An 18,490-nucleotide genomic window follows, 5' to 3' on the forward strand; every position below is an offset into this window, starting at 1 on the left:
CTTCCTACACTAATTTTTTTTTTCTGGCGTGTTATATTGATTTATATTATCTTTTCACCATCTTATATTAACTTTTCACCATCCTCTGAGGTATGTATGCACACACATACTTTTAGAAAGTCACTACCATAATACAGGTAAACAGCCCAAAGTAAAAGATTTTGACAAGGTCCTTCTCATTCCTAAATTTCATTTCTTCCAATCAGGATTTCTTGAACAGAAATCTTGTAAGTGGTTTATACCTGGTATGAAATTATCCTAAGAGAAAATATTCACAGCATGTGTGATGTGTGAAAACCAGGACTTGGGGATCAAGTTGCAAACTGTACCTCCAGGTTTAGTTGGGGAGTAGCAATTCCAGGTACTTGAGACTAGCTGTCATTCTAATTTTTTGCTTCCCATCTGCCCCAAAAGACCCCACCTGGATCATTACACCACTCATTCCCAGTTATGGTGATTGAATGGACACATAAAGTACCACAAAGTAAATGAACTTCTTTCAAACACCCAACTTTAACTCCTATGATCTAAGCAGCATATGCATGATAACTTAATGATAACATATAACAATATACCTACTTTATATTTTAAAAATCACTGCCATTTACTAAGTGCCTATTTTATGCCAGTACCTTTATTTACATTTTCTCAATTTATCATCACACAAATCTTCTCGTTTTATAGATGAATTAATTGGTGGCTTAGAGATAGTAAACAACTTGCCCAAGTTTGCACAGCAAGTAAGAGACAAAGCTGGGATTTGGCCTCCAAGCCCATATTTATGCCTTTGCCCTACTAAAGTAGTTTTTGTTTTTAGTAAGCCCTTACTTAACTAAATTAAAAAAAGGAATGAAAATCTTTATATCAATTATTATATTTATGTTTAAAACTGTATAAATTATTATTTTTTATTTTTTATTTATTTATTTTTTTTTAAAGATCTTTATTTATTTATTTGAGAGAGAGAGAATGAGAGAGAGCACATGAGAGGGGGGAGGGTCAGAGGGAGAAGCAGACTCCCCGCCGAGCAGGGAGCCCGATGCGGGACTCGATCCCGGGACTCCAGGATCATGACCTGAGCCGAAGGCAGTCGCTCAACCAACTGAGCCACCCAGGCGCCCTAAATTATTTTTTTTTAAATCAAGAGTACTTTGCTATGCAGCAATAATAAATTTTGCTGCAACTTCCAAGGATTCCTAGCAGACTTAGAGTCTTTGCCATTTTCCAAAGGAATTAGTTTCTCTCGGCAGGAAACTACTCCAATTTCACAATAAGGTCACAATAATTAAAAGTGCAGCTTTGCAGCTGTCAGCCTTGCCTTCTTAGAGCCCGTCACCCTTAGAAGCAGCAATGAATTTGGGGACAGTTCTGCTTCGGTGAGATCTTTTATGCTGGGAATATCCAAGTGTTGCCCCAGGTTCAAATTCTAGAGTTTCTGGGAAATTCTTGTGGCCTAGCTTCAGTGGCAGAAAAGGCTAAGTCTCCATCCAGGTGAGTGGGGCTGTAGCAGATAAAGCGAGTTCCAGGACTCAAGTGAAGGACTCCGTGGCAGCGATGCAGCCCCTCCCCACCCTTTTTGTGGCTTTGTACCAATCAAGGTGCTTGGCTGCTGCCTGCCTGTCTCTCATGCTGAGATTGGACAAAAAGAAGAAAACCCTGTGCTTGAGGTAATCATCACTTGCTGCTGGTAGTTTGTGAGTGATCGATAACAGCAGGCAGAGATACTGTGGTAAACATCCCTTTTGTGAAAGCAGTTTTCAGCAGTGCACAAATACTCTACCTCTGAGAATCAGCATGATATAAAAAAAAATTTTTTTTTTAGAACACATATTTAAAGTGAGGTCTTTTTATGTCATTTATTTCATCTTTCTCTTTTCTATGAATGGTCTTTTCGGCTTTTCTTCTTTGTTAATTATGGTGATTATTCTTTTGGAATTCTATTACAATGTATTATTCCCCAGTTAAGATCTGTTGTGCTACTGATAGACTCTAAGGATCGCAAAACATTAAATTCTATATTTAAAATGTCTGCATAGCAAACACAAATGGTTGATATTTGAAAATGCTGAAATAATATTTTATAATTCAGTTATGTTTTCTATATTTTTTGTGGTTAGAGTAGCTCTTTTCAGTGTTTGAATAATTTCTATTGATTAAAGAAATAATTTTCCAACTCTTCTTATATCTGGGATAATTTTTCTGGCAGAACAAAATTTGCCTTAATTATAATAAGGTACTTTATTCTGTGATTTAGAGCCCAAAAACTTAAAAAAAAAAAAAAAAGAAAAGAAAAAGCAGAAGGTGGGGTGGTGAACACTGCCCCCATTACCAGAGAGCAATTTGATCCTTAACAACGATGCAAAATCAGGTTGGTGATCTCTTCCTGAAACTTTTCAATAATTTCAACCCCGGGAGTAAGTCTCTTAAATACCATAATAGAGTTCTGCCATTCAGAGTTAATTAACCCCAAAACAGGCTAGTGAAATTTTTGTGGCCAGCAGATCTTTCAGGGGTGCAATTGCTCCCCCCTTCCTGTCCCTCATGTAAAATATGAAAGAAGTAAAGATTTTCTCAGTGGAAATAGGAAAAGGTATCCAACTATCCTACTGTGAGCTTATGCTGCTTAAATAAAGTATAGTGAATATCTCAGAGACTTCTATACAATTTGGAAATAAAACAAATGAGTGTAATAAAAAGAAAACTCTGGGGAAAATTAAATGCTTATGAGTTTCTCCTGTTTAAAATTTTCAGCCTTGATTAATTCCACAAATTTTACCCAGTAGGCATATTTCCCCCCCCCCCAAAAAGAAACCACTTGGTTTTCTTGGTGTGTGTGTGTGTGTGTTTAAACAAATGTTTACTATTTTAGTATTATCTAAATTATATAATAAAATTCACACATTTATTTTGTGGTTTAAAGCCCAAACACTTAAAAAAACAAAAAACCGGAAGGTGACGTGGTGAGCATTGCCACCTGTTACCAGAGAGCAATTTTATCCTTAATAACAATGCAAAATCAGATCGGTGAGCTCTTCGTGAAGCTTTTTGACAACTTCAGGATAGACCGAAGATTTTTCTGTTAACTTGTTATATACCTCTTTCTTATAATTTTAGATTTCAAAAATAATGCCTTAGTTGAACATTCAATTTAGGATTTAAAATTTTGTTTTTATATTTTACAAAGGTTTCTATAAAGCATTTGTTTCGACTCCAATTTACTCAGAAAGGTGACTCCCTGAAGAGACCTGAAGCTACTTAATCAACTGCTTTCTGCTAGTTGGAGATTCTTATCAGCAAAGGAATTCCCCTAGCTATGAGCATAGCTAAGAATAAAATCATGTTCATAGATGATGTGGTAGCTCTTTACAGACATACACTTAACATGTCTTAAACTTCCAACACTACAAATATAAATAGTTTGGTCATAAATACCCAGTTCCAATGTGACCAAGCAACATAAATTATACTTAATTCTTGTAAACTAAACATTTTAGAAATTAAATGCCAAATAGCAATTGTTGGATTATATGGCAGACTACAAGGTATATAAGGTATGATAGAATATAAGGTACATAAGATAATGTATATCTTCTACACTGTAGATTTTTATAGAGTATTGTTACCATGTCATATATACCTGCATGCAAGAATCCAGAAAGAAATTATTCCCTTACTTTCCACCAGTATTACATTTTTGAACTCTTAATGCAAGCTATGGATTTTCAGTTGTAAACATTGAGCCCTACTTATTTAAACATATACTTAAGTGTAACTAAGTGTAATTTTTTCATATACATGCACTTGGAAATATAATAAACACTTTGCATAATTGTACTACTAATGAGCACCCTAATGGGAGAGCCACACTTTGTTATTCATAATAACTTTCATTTATTGAGCACATATTCTAATACAGGAACAATGTTAGGAATTTATGTATTTTCTCTTAAACCTTACACAACTCTGAGAAATAGGTATTACTAACTCCATTTTAAATAGGAGTTTACGTTCTCTAAGATTACATAATATTTAAGTAGCAGAGATGGGATTCAGCTCAGGCTTTCTGACTCCAAACCTCATCCTATAATCCACTCTTTCTATGCATTATACTCTTAACTCTCTATGGATAAAATTATAATTTGCAAGTTTAGAAAGAATGATCTATCTTTAAAAAAATCAATATTTTTGCCAGAAATTATACTTATATGAAAGTAAATCATTCCCCAAAGAATGTGAATTTCAGGAATCCTATTACACCATCCATTTTTAACCACACAAAAATATAGTCAGTGATTGTACACCCTGAAATTGCAAGGTAAATGGACTATACTGATTAGCATCTATATTGGTCTGAGAAGTTTTCTGATCCATTTGGTCCTAATATAGTTAAAAAGAGCTTTATTGGGGGGCACCTCGGTGGCTCAGTTGGTTAAGCGTCCGACGTCTATCTCAGGGTGTGAGTTCAAGCCTGGTGTTGGGCTCCACACCTGGGCGTAGAGCCCACTTAAAAAAAAAGAGCTTTGCTTTTAAGTCCAGTTAAAATATGTTCCAAAATGACTGAAAGTGAAATGATGCTCTATAAAGCAAATATAGGGACCAGAAAATATATTCACTCAAGTATTTAAGCACACATGGAAGATAGTGCTATTAGATCAGAACAACTTTTCATACCAAGCCTAGACATGACCCTCTCAATACAATATTTCAGGCACTTAAAATTTTTTTAATGTTGATTCATTTATTTCTCCATTCATTTATCCTTACTTTTGTCAGGCACTGATTTAGGATCTGATGTCTAACAGTGAAGCAAACAAAGCACTTTCTCTTATGGAGCTCTGACTAAAGTGGGGAAAGACCAGCATTAAACTAGTTAAATGAAAAACATTTCAGGTTGTAATAAATTTTATATATATTACATAGAGATAATATGTAATTGTATATATAAATATATTTTTATGTTTCTATAAAAGGAGGCTAAAGGGAATAGAGAAGCCTACCTGACATTTGAACAGAAATCTGAAGTAAGTGAGGAGCAAGCCCAACAAATATACAGAAAAGAGCTTTCCAGCAGAGCGAAGAGTGATTGCCAAAGCTCTGAATTAAGAGCATACTTGTGATCAAGGAATAATGAGAGTGGAGTGAAATAGGATGAGTATAGCTGTTGTATAGACAACCTACTATAGGGAGACAAAGATGGAAGCAGATTGACCCATTAGCTGATGGCTACAATAATCCAGGCAAAGAAGAAAATAGGCCTAAAGTATATAATAATGGAAGTGGTGAGTCATCATCCAGTTTGGGATTTGTTTTCAAGGAGATAGGCAGGAAATTAAAGAAAAAAAAAGTTTTGGATATTTTAGGACCAATGTATGTTTTAGACACTCATGGAAAGATAGAAAGGGCATTTGTATATAGGAGTTAAAGTTCAAGGGAGAAATCTGAACGGGAACTATAACTTTAGAAGTCCTCCTCATGAAGTTGAAATTCAGAGCCTTGGGATTTAATGAAGCTACCTAGGGAGTGAGTGTAGAGAGTGAAGTTGAGACGTTCAAGGAAGAGGTTAAATGTTATGGACCATAAATCTGGAGGAAGGACAATGGAAGAGCCTCTGAGGAAGCAGTTAGTCAAGTAAGAAGAGAGCTAAAAGTAAGAGAAAGATGTGTTCAGAAGCCCAGCGAGGCAAGGTTCCAGAGGAAGGAAGAAGTCAATTCTGTCAAATGCTGCTAAAAAGTGGAAAAGATGAAGGCTGACCAATAGATGTGACAATGAGTAGGTCATTGATGATTTTAAGAAGAGCAGATTTGGTGGATTAATGGTGAAAAAAGCTTTGGGGTTGGGTAGAAGAGAGAGTGATAGGAGGGGAAAATAGAAACAGGAAGCGGACAACTACAAGAAATGTTTCCACTATGGTGAGCAAAGGAATTAGCTGGGATGGAATGTGTGTTTTAAATTTTATGCTATCCTGGATATAAGTAGCAGCTTAAAAGTTCATCATGTATGCATTTTCGATATTACCTGTATTTATAAGCATTATTTTTAGTGCTCAATAATAATTTTTTGTAACCCTATATTATTTATTTCTATCCTTCCTTATGAAAATGATTAGCTTTAGTGGTCCTTGAGACTTCTGAATCAGAACAGTCCTAGCTGGGCACATAGGGGGAATGCCATCTGGTTTTCTTTCTCATAGTCTCTTTAACTGGTATTTTTATTAGGCATCTATCATATGGACTAAGCCAGTAGAAAGCAGCAGCATTCTTAGTATTCACTAGGAACTCCAAATTAGGAATGTGGGCCCAAGTTTGTAGCCACAAAAGTTTTCTTTGTGTTGGCCTTTTTAGTAAAACAACATTCTTAACAAAAGATTTCCTCCTTATAGGAAAGACAAGCAACAGTGAAAAAGGAAAAAGGTGGTTCCCAGCAATCAAACAAAGTGACAGATAAGAACAAAATACAAAGAGCCAACTCTGTGACGGTGGATGGGCAAGGCCTACAGGTATGACTTTTTAAATCCAAATTTGAATAGTTTTCACATTTGTAATTTCTGTGCTCTTGCACACATATGTCCAGCTAGCAACACATTTATTTAATGTGCAGATTAGCTCAGCAGGGGACTTCGGAAAGATCTTTATTACTTTATCAAGATGTCAGTTTTATATTTGATTGACAGAGTACCACTCCAGTTATATTAATCACTTCTGATGTTCTCTGCATTTGAACTCAGGTTGGTAAGAGATCTTTTGTCAATCTGAAGGTTTTGCAAATATCACTAAATATACACATTTTTATATGCATACATGTTATTTATTTACAAGTTTACTTTCTTCATATATATTGTTTATATATTTGAAAGAGTCATTTTGGTGGCAAAAAATGTCGAGGAAAAATAAAATGAATTTCATGTGTGTGGATACTTTTGTTCCTAAGTAAATAATAAAATAAAGGCTTTATTATGATTTATCCATATCTTCTGAAGTTTAAATTCAAAATTGAAAGCCCATATATATTTCTAGTTTAAGTAAACACAAATAGCTCAAAATCATGTTTTTAGTACTTTAAAAACCTTTAATATCCCTAGGATCTCTGACATCGGGAGTAAGATTTCTTTCAGTCTGCATTATAAGACATTCTGTAGATTGTATGTATTGTATTTATTTGCCTCTGTTTCTCACTCCGACATAAAAACATTCAGTGAAGTTGGCTGCATTAATGTAATTGTGAGTTCATTTTTGTTTTTTGCTTTTTTACCTATACATTTCTCTCTTCTAATTTTCATTTCCTTTCTTTATCAGTATGCTTCAAGTTTCATGTTCTCCGGGAAAATTTACCAACCACTTACCAAACAAAAATATATTTTATCACATACTTGCCTTCAATATACATAATTTTGTATTTTTGTTTTTCATTTATTATTTTATCTGTGATATGATGGATTATGTGTTTTATATCCCTTAATTTGGAAGCAGAGTTCAGAGCACATAGTAGTTGCCTAAATGCATGTTTCCTCATTATTTTCAATATCTCATTGAAAATTTAATAATAATTGCTTAAATATTGATAACCAGATTACTGATTTGTTCTGATCTAATAAAACACATTGTGAATAGAAATTTTTAAAATAATTATTAAATTCAAATATAAAAAGAAAATTCTAAATGATAAAATGATTATACTGGTTAGAAAGTTTAGAAATTAATTATCAAAAGAATAAACCAGGACCTACACTTTTTGTAGTCATCTCTGTATGTTTAGCAATCTCATTGAGAGACTCAGATATGAAGTCTATTTACTTTGATAGCAAAAAAAAAAAAAAAAGATGGCAAAAAAAATTTAAGTGGTCCTGTAAAATTTTTAGTGAAAAAAAAATTGATAAATTTAGTACTTCAGTTACAAATACTGATTAGTTAAATCTTTAGTCACTCTGAGTTCCAGTGGTGAAAATATCAGAAAAGAAAATTAATTTTGAAATTCAAGTACATTTCACACATGGCTAGACATTTTTCAACATGAAAGGGAAACATGTACCATTTGTTAAACAGTATTGCTAGACACCATGAGAGTATTTTATGCCTATTAAGTAAATGAATCCTCTCAATAAACATAGGAGATAAATATTCTTAATTCTCTCAGTAATCATATGACGAATGTCATCATTATTTTCACCACTTTCAAAATGTTCAAAGGTAAAGTTATTCCCAGGGCCTCACAGTTAGTTTGTAAACCCAAAGTCGAATAAGGACCACCATCTGGCTCAGAGTGTATGTGTCTTACTCTGAGAATACCCGGTCTCCTTGGTTAAAAAAGTTTAACAGGTATATAAATGCTAACTCTCTGACCACCTTGTTCTGACCACCTGCCTTTCTCTTTGAATATATTGCATCTCTCAAACCAGATAATAACTTTCCATAACTTTCTTTTGCATGTGAATTTATCTGGGAAAATTGTTAGTAAGCATAGGGTAGACATCAGCCCTTATAAAACAGCATTAAATAAATACCATGATTATTATCATCATAATTTTTTTGAATTATAACTGTTGGTTTATAATCATGTGCAACAGTCTGTTTCACCTCAGCAGTATGGACTGAACTGTGATACACATATCTATTCACATAATTTTGAGGAAAATATAAAAAAGGTAAAAGAATCAATTATTGGATAACTAATATGAGGTAGAAAAAAGAATTTTGTTGTGGTAATCAACTTTAAAGTTATAAAATGGTCATTCTTTATCAGGAAAGGTAAAAAGATATGCCAGAAAATTAATTTTTCTGTGAGTTTTAAAAAATGTATATCATGAAAAAGCATTGAGTTGCATCCTGGTTTGCATGTAAGTCCATGACAGAAGAGATCTACACTGCTTAAAGAAGACTATTAATCATAGTTAAGCACATTCATCATACTTCTTTCCAGCTAACCAGCATAATGATCAGGATTATTATTTCTAATTAGAGGAAGTAATAGATCATGTATAACCTTAGGATGAGTCTCATTAATTAACCCGGGTCCTAGGGGACTTCAAATAGAGGTGGTTAGGCACTCTGTCTTTGTCACTGCTCACACCACAGGTTTACACTTAATACATATGATCAAATGTAATTGAAACTACAATTTCTAACAGGCCTGAGATGTAGAAATGCAGATAATTATTCACATGTGAACAAACAAGTGAAACAGAACCATTGTGTAAACTGTATTAAACTGAAGTTACCTTGTCCCTAATTATTCTCTGAGAAAAATTTCCAAATAAAAGGGTCACTTGAGAACCAAAAAGTCTAGTTTGTAATACTCTTAACACCAGAAAAAATGGGGAACCTTTATATTTAAACACTTAAAACCGAGCCAGTGCCATCCTCTACCACAACTGCTTCTCCCTGTTCTTATTGTCTTTCTTATTTGCATTATCTCATTCTCATAATCACCAAGACTGTAAACAAACATATGTGTATATCTATCTATCATCGATCTATCTATCTGTCTATATCCATGTGTACTGTATACAACTATATAGTGTGTGTATACAATTAGTTCCCTTTATTTGACTGATGTGTGTGTGTACATACTTGTGCACGCATGTGTGCCCCTTGACTACTTTAGGATCCTCAAACCATTTGGCTCTTCCATAATTAGCTCTTCATTGTCATTTAACTCCCTAAGTCCAGAATTATTATTCTACACTTTAATACGATATCCTTTAAACTGAGCCCTGTTCCCAACTTATAATGTGTTAGATTATAAATAATATGGGGAAAAAATAGAGCTCAGTAATAAGTGTCAAGACTGAGAGTTAGAGTTGTCTCTAATTTTAAGTAACATGGCCAGATTGGGGCTCATTAAAATGTGGTATTTGAGTAAAGACTTAGGTGAGTCCTTTGGTCTGTGGATATCTAGGGGATGGTCAGCCCTAAGATAGGTGCATGCCTGGTAAGTTCTAGGATCAACAAGAACAACTGCATGGTTAGAGCAGGCTGAGCAATATGGAAACTGGTAAAGAGTACTTTAGAGAAGTAATAGGAGCTAGATGCTACAGAGCCTTCAAGGTCTGCATAAGAACTCTGACTTTCCATCTGAAAGTGATGGCAAAATATAACATGATCCTGACTAAAATGTTGAAAGGTTTACCCCTGTTGAGGTTAGATTGTTAGGGAGCAAAGAGTCGAGTTTGGAGATAGCCACCAGTTATTTAGGGTTTATAGGATGGAAGCATATCCAGTGTAGAGCAGGGGAGGTGAAGAGATGCTCCATATATTTTGAAGACAGAGTCAACAGGATATGCTGATAGATCCGATATAGGGCTTATTAGAAATTAGGGAATTAGGGACATCTCTTAAGATGTTTGGCCGATTCACCTGAAATGATAGAGTTGCCATTGACTGAGATAGAGAAGGGTCTGGGTGAATAGGTTTTAGAGAGAAATTTTTGGTGCTGTTAGACATCTAAATGGAGATGTTTAAGTAGGCAGACAGATATGTGAATCTAGAATTGAGGGCAGAGGGTAGATATAAATTTGGAAGTTAAAGGCATATTGATGGCACTTAAAACCCTCAGATAAAATAAGATTACCAAGGGAGAGAATATATAGATAAAGGAATTGTTAAACTGGAACCTAAAACCAGTCTGACTCAAGTCATGCCTTTTAATATTTACTATATGAAATAACTCTTTTATGTGAGTAAATAAGTTTTCACAGGATTAGCTCTTTCTCTATAGAGAAGAATCCAGTATAAACTGTCAACTCTTGGAAAGTCCTTTGTACCCAATTTATAACTATTCTTCAAGTTTTCAAGTGTCTTGAACATTTTTCCCTTTGTCAATATTTTCTGTGCTACACTGTATTCCCTATCTCGATGTATCTTAAAAACTGGTCTGGGAAGCCCAGGGCTCTGTGGAGATGCCTCAAGCACGATGGTGGGATGATGGGAGGCTGAGAGTAGGGTCAGGGTTCTTTCATGCTTCAAACAGAGCAACTTACCTTTCATCTGTCTCATATACTGTTCCACTTAAGATTATTTCAAATGCTGCATAAATACTTACTTCCAAGAACAAATAGGTTTAGGCTGACAGAATTATTTTATATATGTATGTTTTAGTTTTCCCTCCCATCCCACCAAAATCTGTAACAAAAAGGGTACAACATTTTAGGACAGCAGTAAGTCAGTGTTTAAAATACTGAATTTTAGGGGCGCCTGGGTGGCTCAGTCGTTAAGCGTCTGCCTTTGGCTCAGGTCATGATCCCAGGGTCCTGGGATCGAGCCCCACATCGGGCTCCCTGCTCAGCGGGAAGCCTGCTTCTCCCTCTCCCACTCCCCTGCTTGTGTTCTCTCTCTCGCTGTGTCTCTCTCTGTCAAATAAATAAATAAAATCTTTAAAAAAAAATAAAAAATACTGAATTTTACATGTTATTTCAAAATTTTGTATGCAGTAAAAATTGAAAATTCATCATATTAAAGACTATATTAGATATAGATCAAAGAGAATTAGTAAACTTGAATATAAGATTGATATATTAGTGCTATTTAATTCCTGGATCCCATTCAGGTTTTACCAGTTGTCCCAATAATGGCTCTTATAACACAAGCAGCTAGTACAGAATCATGTAAATGTCCTGGTTTTGACAGTTGTGTTGTGTTTATATAAGAGCATGTTCTTGTGTATAGGTTATCCTAAAGTAAACAAGAGTGATAAAATACCATTTTGGCAACTTAGTCTCAAATGGTTGGGAAAAAAAATGTTATTTGAACAGTCCTTTTAACTTTTCTGTAAATTTGAAATTGTTTTAAAGTATAAAAATAGGGGCGCCTGGGTGGCTCAGTCGTTAAGCGTCTGCCTTCTGTTCGGGTCATGATGCCAGGGTCCTGGGATTGAGCCCCGCATCGGGGCCCCTGCTTGGCGGGAAGCCTGCTTCTCCCTCTCCCACTCCCCCTGCTTGTGTCCCCTCTCTCTCTGTCTCTCTCTCTCTGTCAAATAAATAAATAAAATCTTTAAAAAAATAAAGTATAAAAATAAAAATATCACTTCAAAATATAAAAAAAATTATTGTAAGATATTTCCATAAAACTTTATTCATCGAAGTGAGATATACTAAGTTTCAGAAACTAAGAAAACTTTGTATTCTTTTAACCTCCTTAAGTTATTTTTGGTATAAATGATTTACATTACAATACAAATTAGCTCTGCTAGACTGAATTCTGAATTCTCTAAGTTCTTACCTGATTTTAACCTCTCTGGAAAACAAAATCTGGAAGCAAATAGATTGAATTAAGTAATTGAAATATCACATTAGTGATACCTATGTATTCTTTTTATCTCAGACTCTTTAAGTTACAAAAGAATTAACTGAAAATGATTATGCCCCTACTCAATAAGGAGAATAACATAATGTAAAATAAAATGAAATATAGAGTATCTTCAGGGATTTTGATATCAAGTTTCTGTTCTTCACTCGGGGTCTAGAAATATTTACAAGTTTGATGAAGTATAAAATTTCTAGGGGCGCCTGGGTAGCTCAGTCAGTTAAGCGTCTGCCTTCAGCTCAGGTCATGATCCCGGGGTCCTGGGATGGAGTCCCGTGTCAGGCTCCCTGCTCCGTGGGGAGTCTGCTTCTCCCTCTGCCTCTGCTGCTCCCCCTGCTTGTGCTCTCTCTCTCTCTCTCTCAAATAAATAAATAAAATCTTTTTTAAAAAAAATTTCTATGCCTGGTTCCATTGGTATTCAATTCTGTGCCCTTGTGGATCTTGTCTCTCATACCAGTTATAATTAAGATCTGCAGTGTGTAACAGGGAAACAAAAATGAAAACAAATAAAACATAACAGTGGTTTAGACAAGATATGCATAAATTTTTCTTTCATGTAAATCAAGTCCAGAAGTAGAATCTCCAGAAATAGAGCTAATAAGATAGCTCCACATTTTTATCAGGGCTGGCACTATCTTTCCTGTCCTCCATCTGTTGTATCTTCAAGATCACCTCATTGTCAAAGATGGCTGCCAGTCCTTATAATGTCAGATTTCATGCTGGCATCCAGAGGAAGATGACTAGAAGCTCTCACTCCTCTTTTGTGAAGATCATGTCTTGAGTCTCCATAAAACACTTCCGCATTAGTCACATTGGGCTGCTATAATAAAGTATCATAGATGGGTGGGTTCAACAACAGACATTTATTTATCACAGTTCTCAAAGCTGGAAAACTCAAGATCGAGGTAACAAGTTACATTTTATTCTGAATCCTTTTCCCTTGGCTTAGAGGTGGCAGTGATCGCTCTGTGTGCTCACGTAACCTTCTTGTGTGTGCAGATGCGGGAGTAGAGCTTTCTTTGATAAGGGTACTAATCCCATCATGAAGCTCCCACTCTCATGACTTCATCTAACCTTCCTTGCTTCCCAAAGGCCCTCTGTCTCCAAATGCCACCATGCTGTGGGGGTAGGGTTTCAACATAAAATTTGGGGAAACACAGTTCAGTCCATAGCAACTTCCAATTATAGAAAAAATATAGACACATTTTTTTTTTCTACTTAGACTATTTATTTGCATTCTTACATGGCAAGACACCAAAAGTCACACCTTCTTAAAGCTCTTCAAAAGAAATACATATTTAAATGCTGCAAACAGCAGCAACGGTTTCCAAGATACAGGTTTGATGGGAGCTGCCAGTCTTTCAAAATTACCCTTTGCCCAGAGTTCTTTCTCTAAGGTTGATGAGGAATATGTGATAGTTGTGATAGTAGCAGTCTTTGACAGTAAGATTCTCCTCCTTACTTCAGGAGTATTAGTGCACAAAGAAGTTGTTTATTGTTAACTTGTCAGACTTGAAAATGACTATGCAATACTGCAGGTTTGGTGCTGTCAAATTTGAAAAAAATTTTCTCTGGTCTTCTGGCCCCCGGATTTACTCAGCTGGATTGGCTTTTCTTCTTTCTTTCTTTCTTTCTTTCTTTCTTTCTTTCTTTCTTTCTTTCTTTCTTTCTTCTTTTCTTTCTTTCTCTTCCTTTCCTTCCTTCCTTCCTTCCTTCCTTCCTTCCTTCCTTCCTTCCTTCCTTCCTTCAAGATTTTATTTATTTATATTTATTTATTCGAGAGAGAGACAGAGAGAGCACAAGCAGGGGAAAGGGCAGAGGGAGGAGGACAAGCTGACTCCTCACTGAGCGTGGAGGCAGATGTGGAGCTTGATCCCAGGATCCTGAGATCATGACCTGAGCCGAAGGCAGACGCTTAACCAACTGAGCCACCCAGGCTCCCCAAGGATTGGCCTTTTTTTCAGAGCAACGAAGTTTAGCTAAATTTTAAAGCTTTTTGAATGAGCATTGAAAAACATGCCAGATTTGCCTAAAACCTTGACATTTCTAGTATAACACCATTCAGTGATCCCTTAACAACAGAGTCTCAGTGGTGCTGATGTTTAATCACATATCATCCCTTAAATGTAGACTGTATTAGGTCAGGAGTTTTATCTAACATCATTATCAAAGGGACTCTATTCCACAATGCCTGGTAACCTACAAATAGATATCTAAAGGTTTCAGGGTTTTATTTTTATGTAGTCTTATTTTGTAAGCCTAATTTATGATAAGAAGATATATGAAGAAAAGATTGCCAGGTGATTTTATTTTTCCTGCATTTCCATTTGGAATATTTGACTTTTATCCCTTGTAGATCATTATCATTCTTCTAAATTCACTCTTTCTCTAAATTATCTTCCATTTTCCTAGTGTATTTGACCTATTTATCCATTTACCCACCTCTAAAAATGACATCTTCATTTTTGGATTTTGGAATCCTCTATAGCCTGTATTCTAGTGGGATATATATTTGCTGGTAATAATGTACAGCTTAGAACGCAATTGTTCTGTAGCTTGGTACTGACCTTTATTAATAAACAGTTATGATGCCTTTAAATATTCCAATAAATACATAGTTTTGAAAGGTATTCCAAAACATATTTTCAAATAAATTGTAAATATTGGACCCAGTGTGAGTTTAATATAATCTAATTTATTTTAATAGAATGGTAAGCTGAATGTTGAGTTTGAAGAAGATCATCCTAATGAGTGTTTGAGTTCAGATTTAATGTTTTGCTCCAAAACCTTTATTTACCTTGAGATTCTCACCTTTATTTAAAAATAAGGAGTAACAATTCAAATTAAGTGCAAAAAATCACTAAAATCCACGTGTTAGCATTCCTTTTTTTGCATGTGCAAACTTTAGGAGTTCTATCTGATTTTATAATTGGTTGCAAATAAATTGAATGCAAGTCTTTAGATAAAGTTGTGTTTTAGTGTTTCTTTATTTTAGCTTCTAAATGAGGAGAGAAGGGCAACATTGCAAGTCAGTAGCTTAAACTAATAGGCACTTTCTATATATTAACTGATTGAGCACATTTGGTTCAGGAGAGAACTGGAAAGTTACTACAAACCCAGCTCATCTGTCTTACCTTCTAACTGAATTAGAGCCAAACCAGGAACGAGGAACCTTTGTCCTCTTTACAGAGGAAAGTAAAATAAAGACAGGTACAATAGATTATAATGATGACAAGTAGAGTAAGAGTAGAAAAATTAAGAATATTTTAATATAACTAATGTGAAGATTTTAACATTTCCCTGGTGCCTATATACTCATTAGAAAAATTACATTTCACCTAAGATTGGGGGAAAATATATTAGAAGAATATTTTAATTTAGGGCGCCTGGGTGGCTCAGTTGGTTAAGCGACTGCCTTCAGCTCAGGTCATGATCCTGGAGTCCCGGGATCGAGTCCCGCATCGGGCTCCCTGCTCGGCAGGGAGTCTGCTTCTCCCTCTGACCCTCCTCCCTCTCATGCTCTCTGTCTCTCATTCTTTCTGTCTCAAATAAATAAATAAAATCTTAAAAAAAAAAAAAGAATATTTTAATTTATGTTGTTTAAACAAACAAGAAAGACATCATATGTTTATTATATTTATTTTTAAAATTTTTTTAAAGATTTTATTTATACATTTGAGAGAGGGAGAGTCAGAGACAGCACAAGCACGGGGAGAGGCAGAGGGAGAGGGAGAAGCAGGCTCCCTGGGGCAGGGAGCCCGATGCGGGACTTGATCCCAGGACCCTGAGATCATGACCTGAACCTAAGGCAGACGCTTAACCATCTGAGCCACTCAGGCGCCCCCATCATATGTTTAAATGGGTGTTTTTGTCTCATTACATATTTAAGAATACTTTCTAAGAGATAAATTCATAGCAATAAAGGATACCTTGAATCTACTTTCAAAAAGTAAACTGATCAGAACTATTCAACTTAATGTTGAGAGGGCTCCAGTAGTTGCACATTTTGTTACTAAATATTTTTTGTCAAACTGTATTTAGATGGGATTTATATAGCAGTAGATTGAAGAGGAAAAGCTTGTATTTAAGAGTCTACCTATTAACATTAAACTCAGGTAAAATGCAAGAGCTCTTCTTTACTACCCTATTGAAAACAACTTTACCTCCCCACACACCAATAAAGAGCTATAATTTTATTTGATTTATTTTGTTTCATGGCGTGTTTCACTGCTAACTGTATATTTGTTTATTGTCTATTTCTCCATTAGCATATAAGCTCCGCTAGAACAGGCACTTTTTCTTGTTCAACCAAGAATCCAGTAGTGACAAAAGCAGTACACAGTATAGAGTAGGAACACCATCAATTTACGGATTCCTTTTTAGCAAACAGACTTAGTTAACTGGCCCTCTACTCCCCAGGCAGGGAAAGAAAGCATTGAGGAAACATTGTGCAGAGGGGGACGGTTAGGTTGAAAGAGACCTCAAACCATCTTACTGAGATTCTAATTGACAAGTGATTCGGTAGATGGATTGTACACATGCCACAAAGCTCTAAAGTAGATGTTGTCTGTAAAATCAGGGCTCTCTATCATTTGATCCCTTTCTTTTAATCTTTTTCCCCCCACTATATTCTGGCTGCTTTATTCACTCTCCCACAAATTGTACCTTTTGTTTTCATCTCATGGCTATTCAGACACCATTTCCTCTTCATAGCTGCCTTCCTCTCTGCCCTATACCAAACTAGACACTCCCTCTCTTTGTGGAGTGAGTATGCCTGTTAATGTATATATAGTCAAAGCACAGGGTTTAATTGAGTAGCTAAGTAGATCTATCTATCCATCCATATTACAGAACTTAAGAGCCATATTCTTAAAATTGTCAATTGGTATTTCATGAATTAGAAATAACAAGGGTCCTCTTTATTGATAATGTGAATTATTTGTCCATCTATCCAACTTTTCTTCTAGATTACTCCTGTTCCTGGTACTCATCCACTTTTAGTTTTTGTGAACCCCAAAAGTGGTGGGAAGCAAGGAGAACGGTATGTTTTTAGAAATCATGTTCATTTTCTGTGTCGTATGTATGTAAAAAGATAAACTAAAATTACAGTGTAAAAAATTTTAAAACACTATTTTCTATGGTTAACAATTTTAATGTCAAATAAGTAATTCTAGCATCTATATGTAATATATGTCCTTATTTTTACAGTTCAAATATTAATATAATAATGGCCTTTGTAGATATTTTTATTATCATATGTTGGGTATCTGAATTCTCTCTACTCTACCTATCACCCCTAGCCCTTAACAAAGAGCATTGCATACAACATGGCTCCGTAAATACTGCTGAATGCAAATTGGTTCTCTAAATGGTCAACAAGATGACTTCAAATAAATCATCATTCACTAGTGAGGAACAGAATTTATGTCCAGCTTCTAGACAAATCACATTATAATGATTTTCTGCATGTGTGTTTTTGGAATACATGATGCCATATATCCTGGAGGAGCACAGTATATTTAATCTGAATTATAATGAGCTGCATTATCAAGTGTCCCAGTATATTGGCAGACAACACAAAATTTTCATTTTTGTAATAAATTAATGGTTAAATCATAATATTTAATAAAAATCTGAAAATCACCACATTGAAGTGTAAATCCTATGTGCTACTTAAAAGGAGTGTCATAAAAATGAAGTTGCTCCTGCTTCCGTAATTTCTAGAAGTCTTTACTAATCTCAACCCAAAAATGAGCAATCAAATCAAAGCATTCATATAAGCACTATGATAAAACAGAAATTTCCATTGTGGTTCATCAAATAATGAAGTTGAAAGTTGAAATGTTTTCATGATAAGTGGAATTTTGTAATTTCCTTTCCAACCATCTAACTTTCCAGCTTTATTTCAATGAAATGAAGAGTGCTATTCATTTTCCAATCAACAAAATATTATTTCTGCCTAGATTTTATTCCTCTATTAACATATAGTTGTATTATTTTTTACTCTGCGAAACATGGTAGAAATTATTTTAAATAACTAGTGACTTAATTAAAATATTTACATTGTTTTATTAAAAAGAATAGTTGCCTCACTTTTAGAGATACTAAATAGTAATTAAATAATAGTCCTAAAATGATTTTCTTTTTTACTATGTGTAGTCTGTCAACTTTATATATTATGGATATTTGGGAAAAAC

At 34.9% G+C, this 18,490-nt stretch overlaps 1 protein-coding gene across 1 annotated transcript in view; it reads left to right on the plus strand.

Moving 5' to 3' along the window:
- Window positions 1-18,490, plus strand: part of DGKB (diacylglycerol kinase beta) — a 480,803-nt gene that overhangs the window by 230,761 nt on the left and 231,552 nt on the right. Inside the window, exons 14-15 of the mRNA XM_081800920.1 lie at window positions 6,380-6,496; window positions 17,261-17,373. Coding sequence (XP_081657046.1) covers window positions 6,380-6,496; window positions 17,261-17,373 — 230 coding nt within the window. The remainder of the gene's footprint in view (window positions 1-6,379; window positions 6,497-17,260; window positions 17,374-18,490) is intronic.

Source organism: Leptonychotes weddellii, chromosome 12, assembly GCF_054177405.1.
Source record: "Leptonychotes weddellii isolate Sample4059 chromosome 12, ASM5417740v2, whole genome shotgun sequence".
Classification (NCBI taxonomy): domain Eukaryota; kingdom Metazoa; phylum Chordata; class Mammalia; order Carnivora; family Phocidae; genus Leptonychotes; species Leptonychotes weddellii.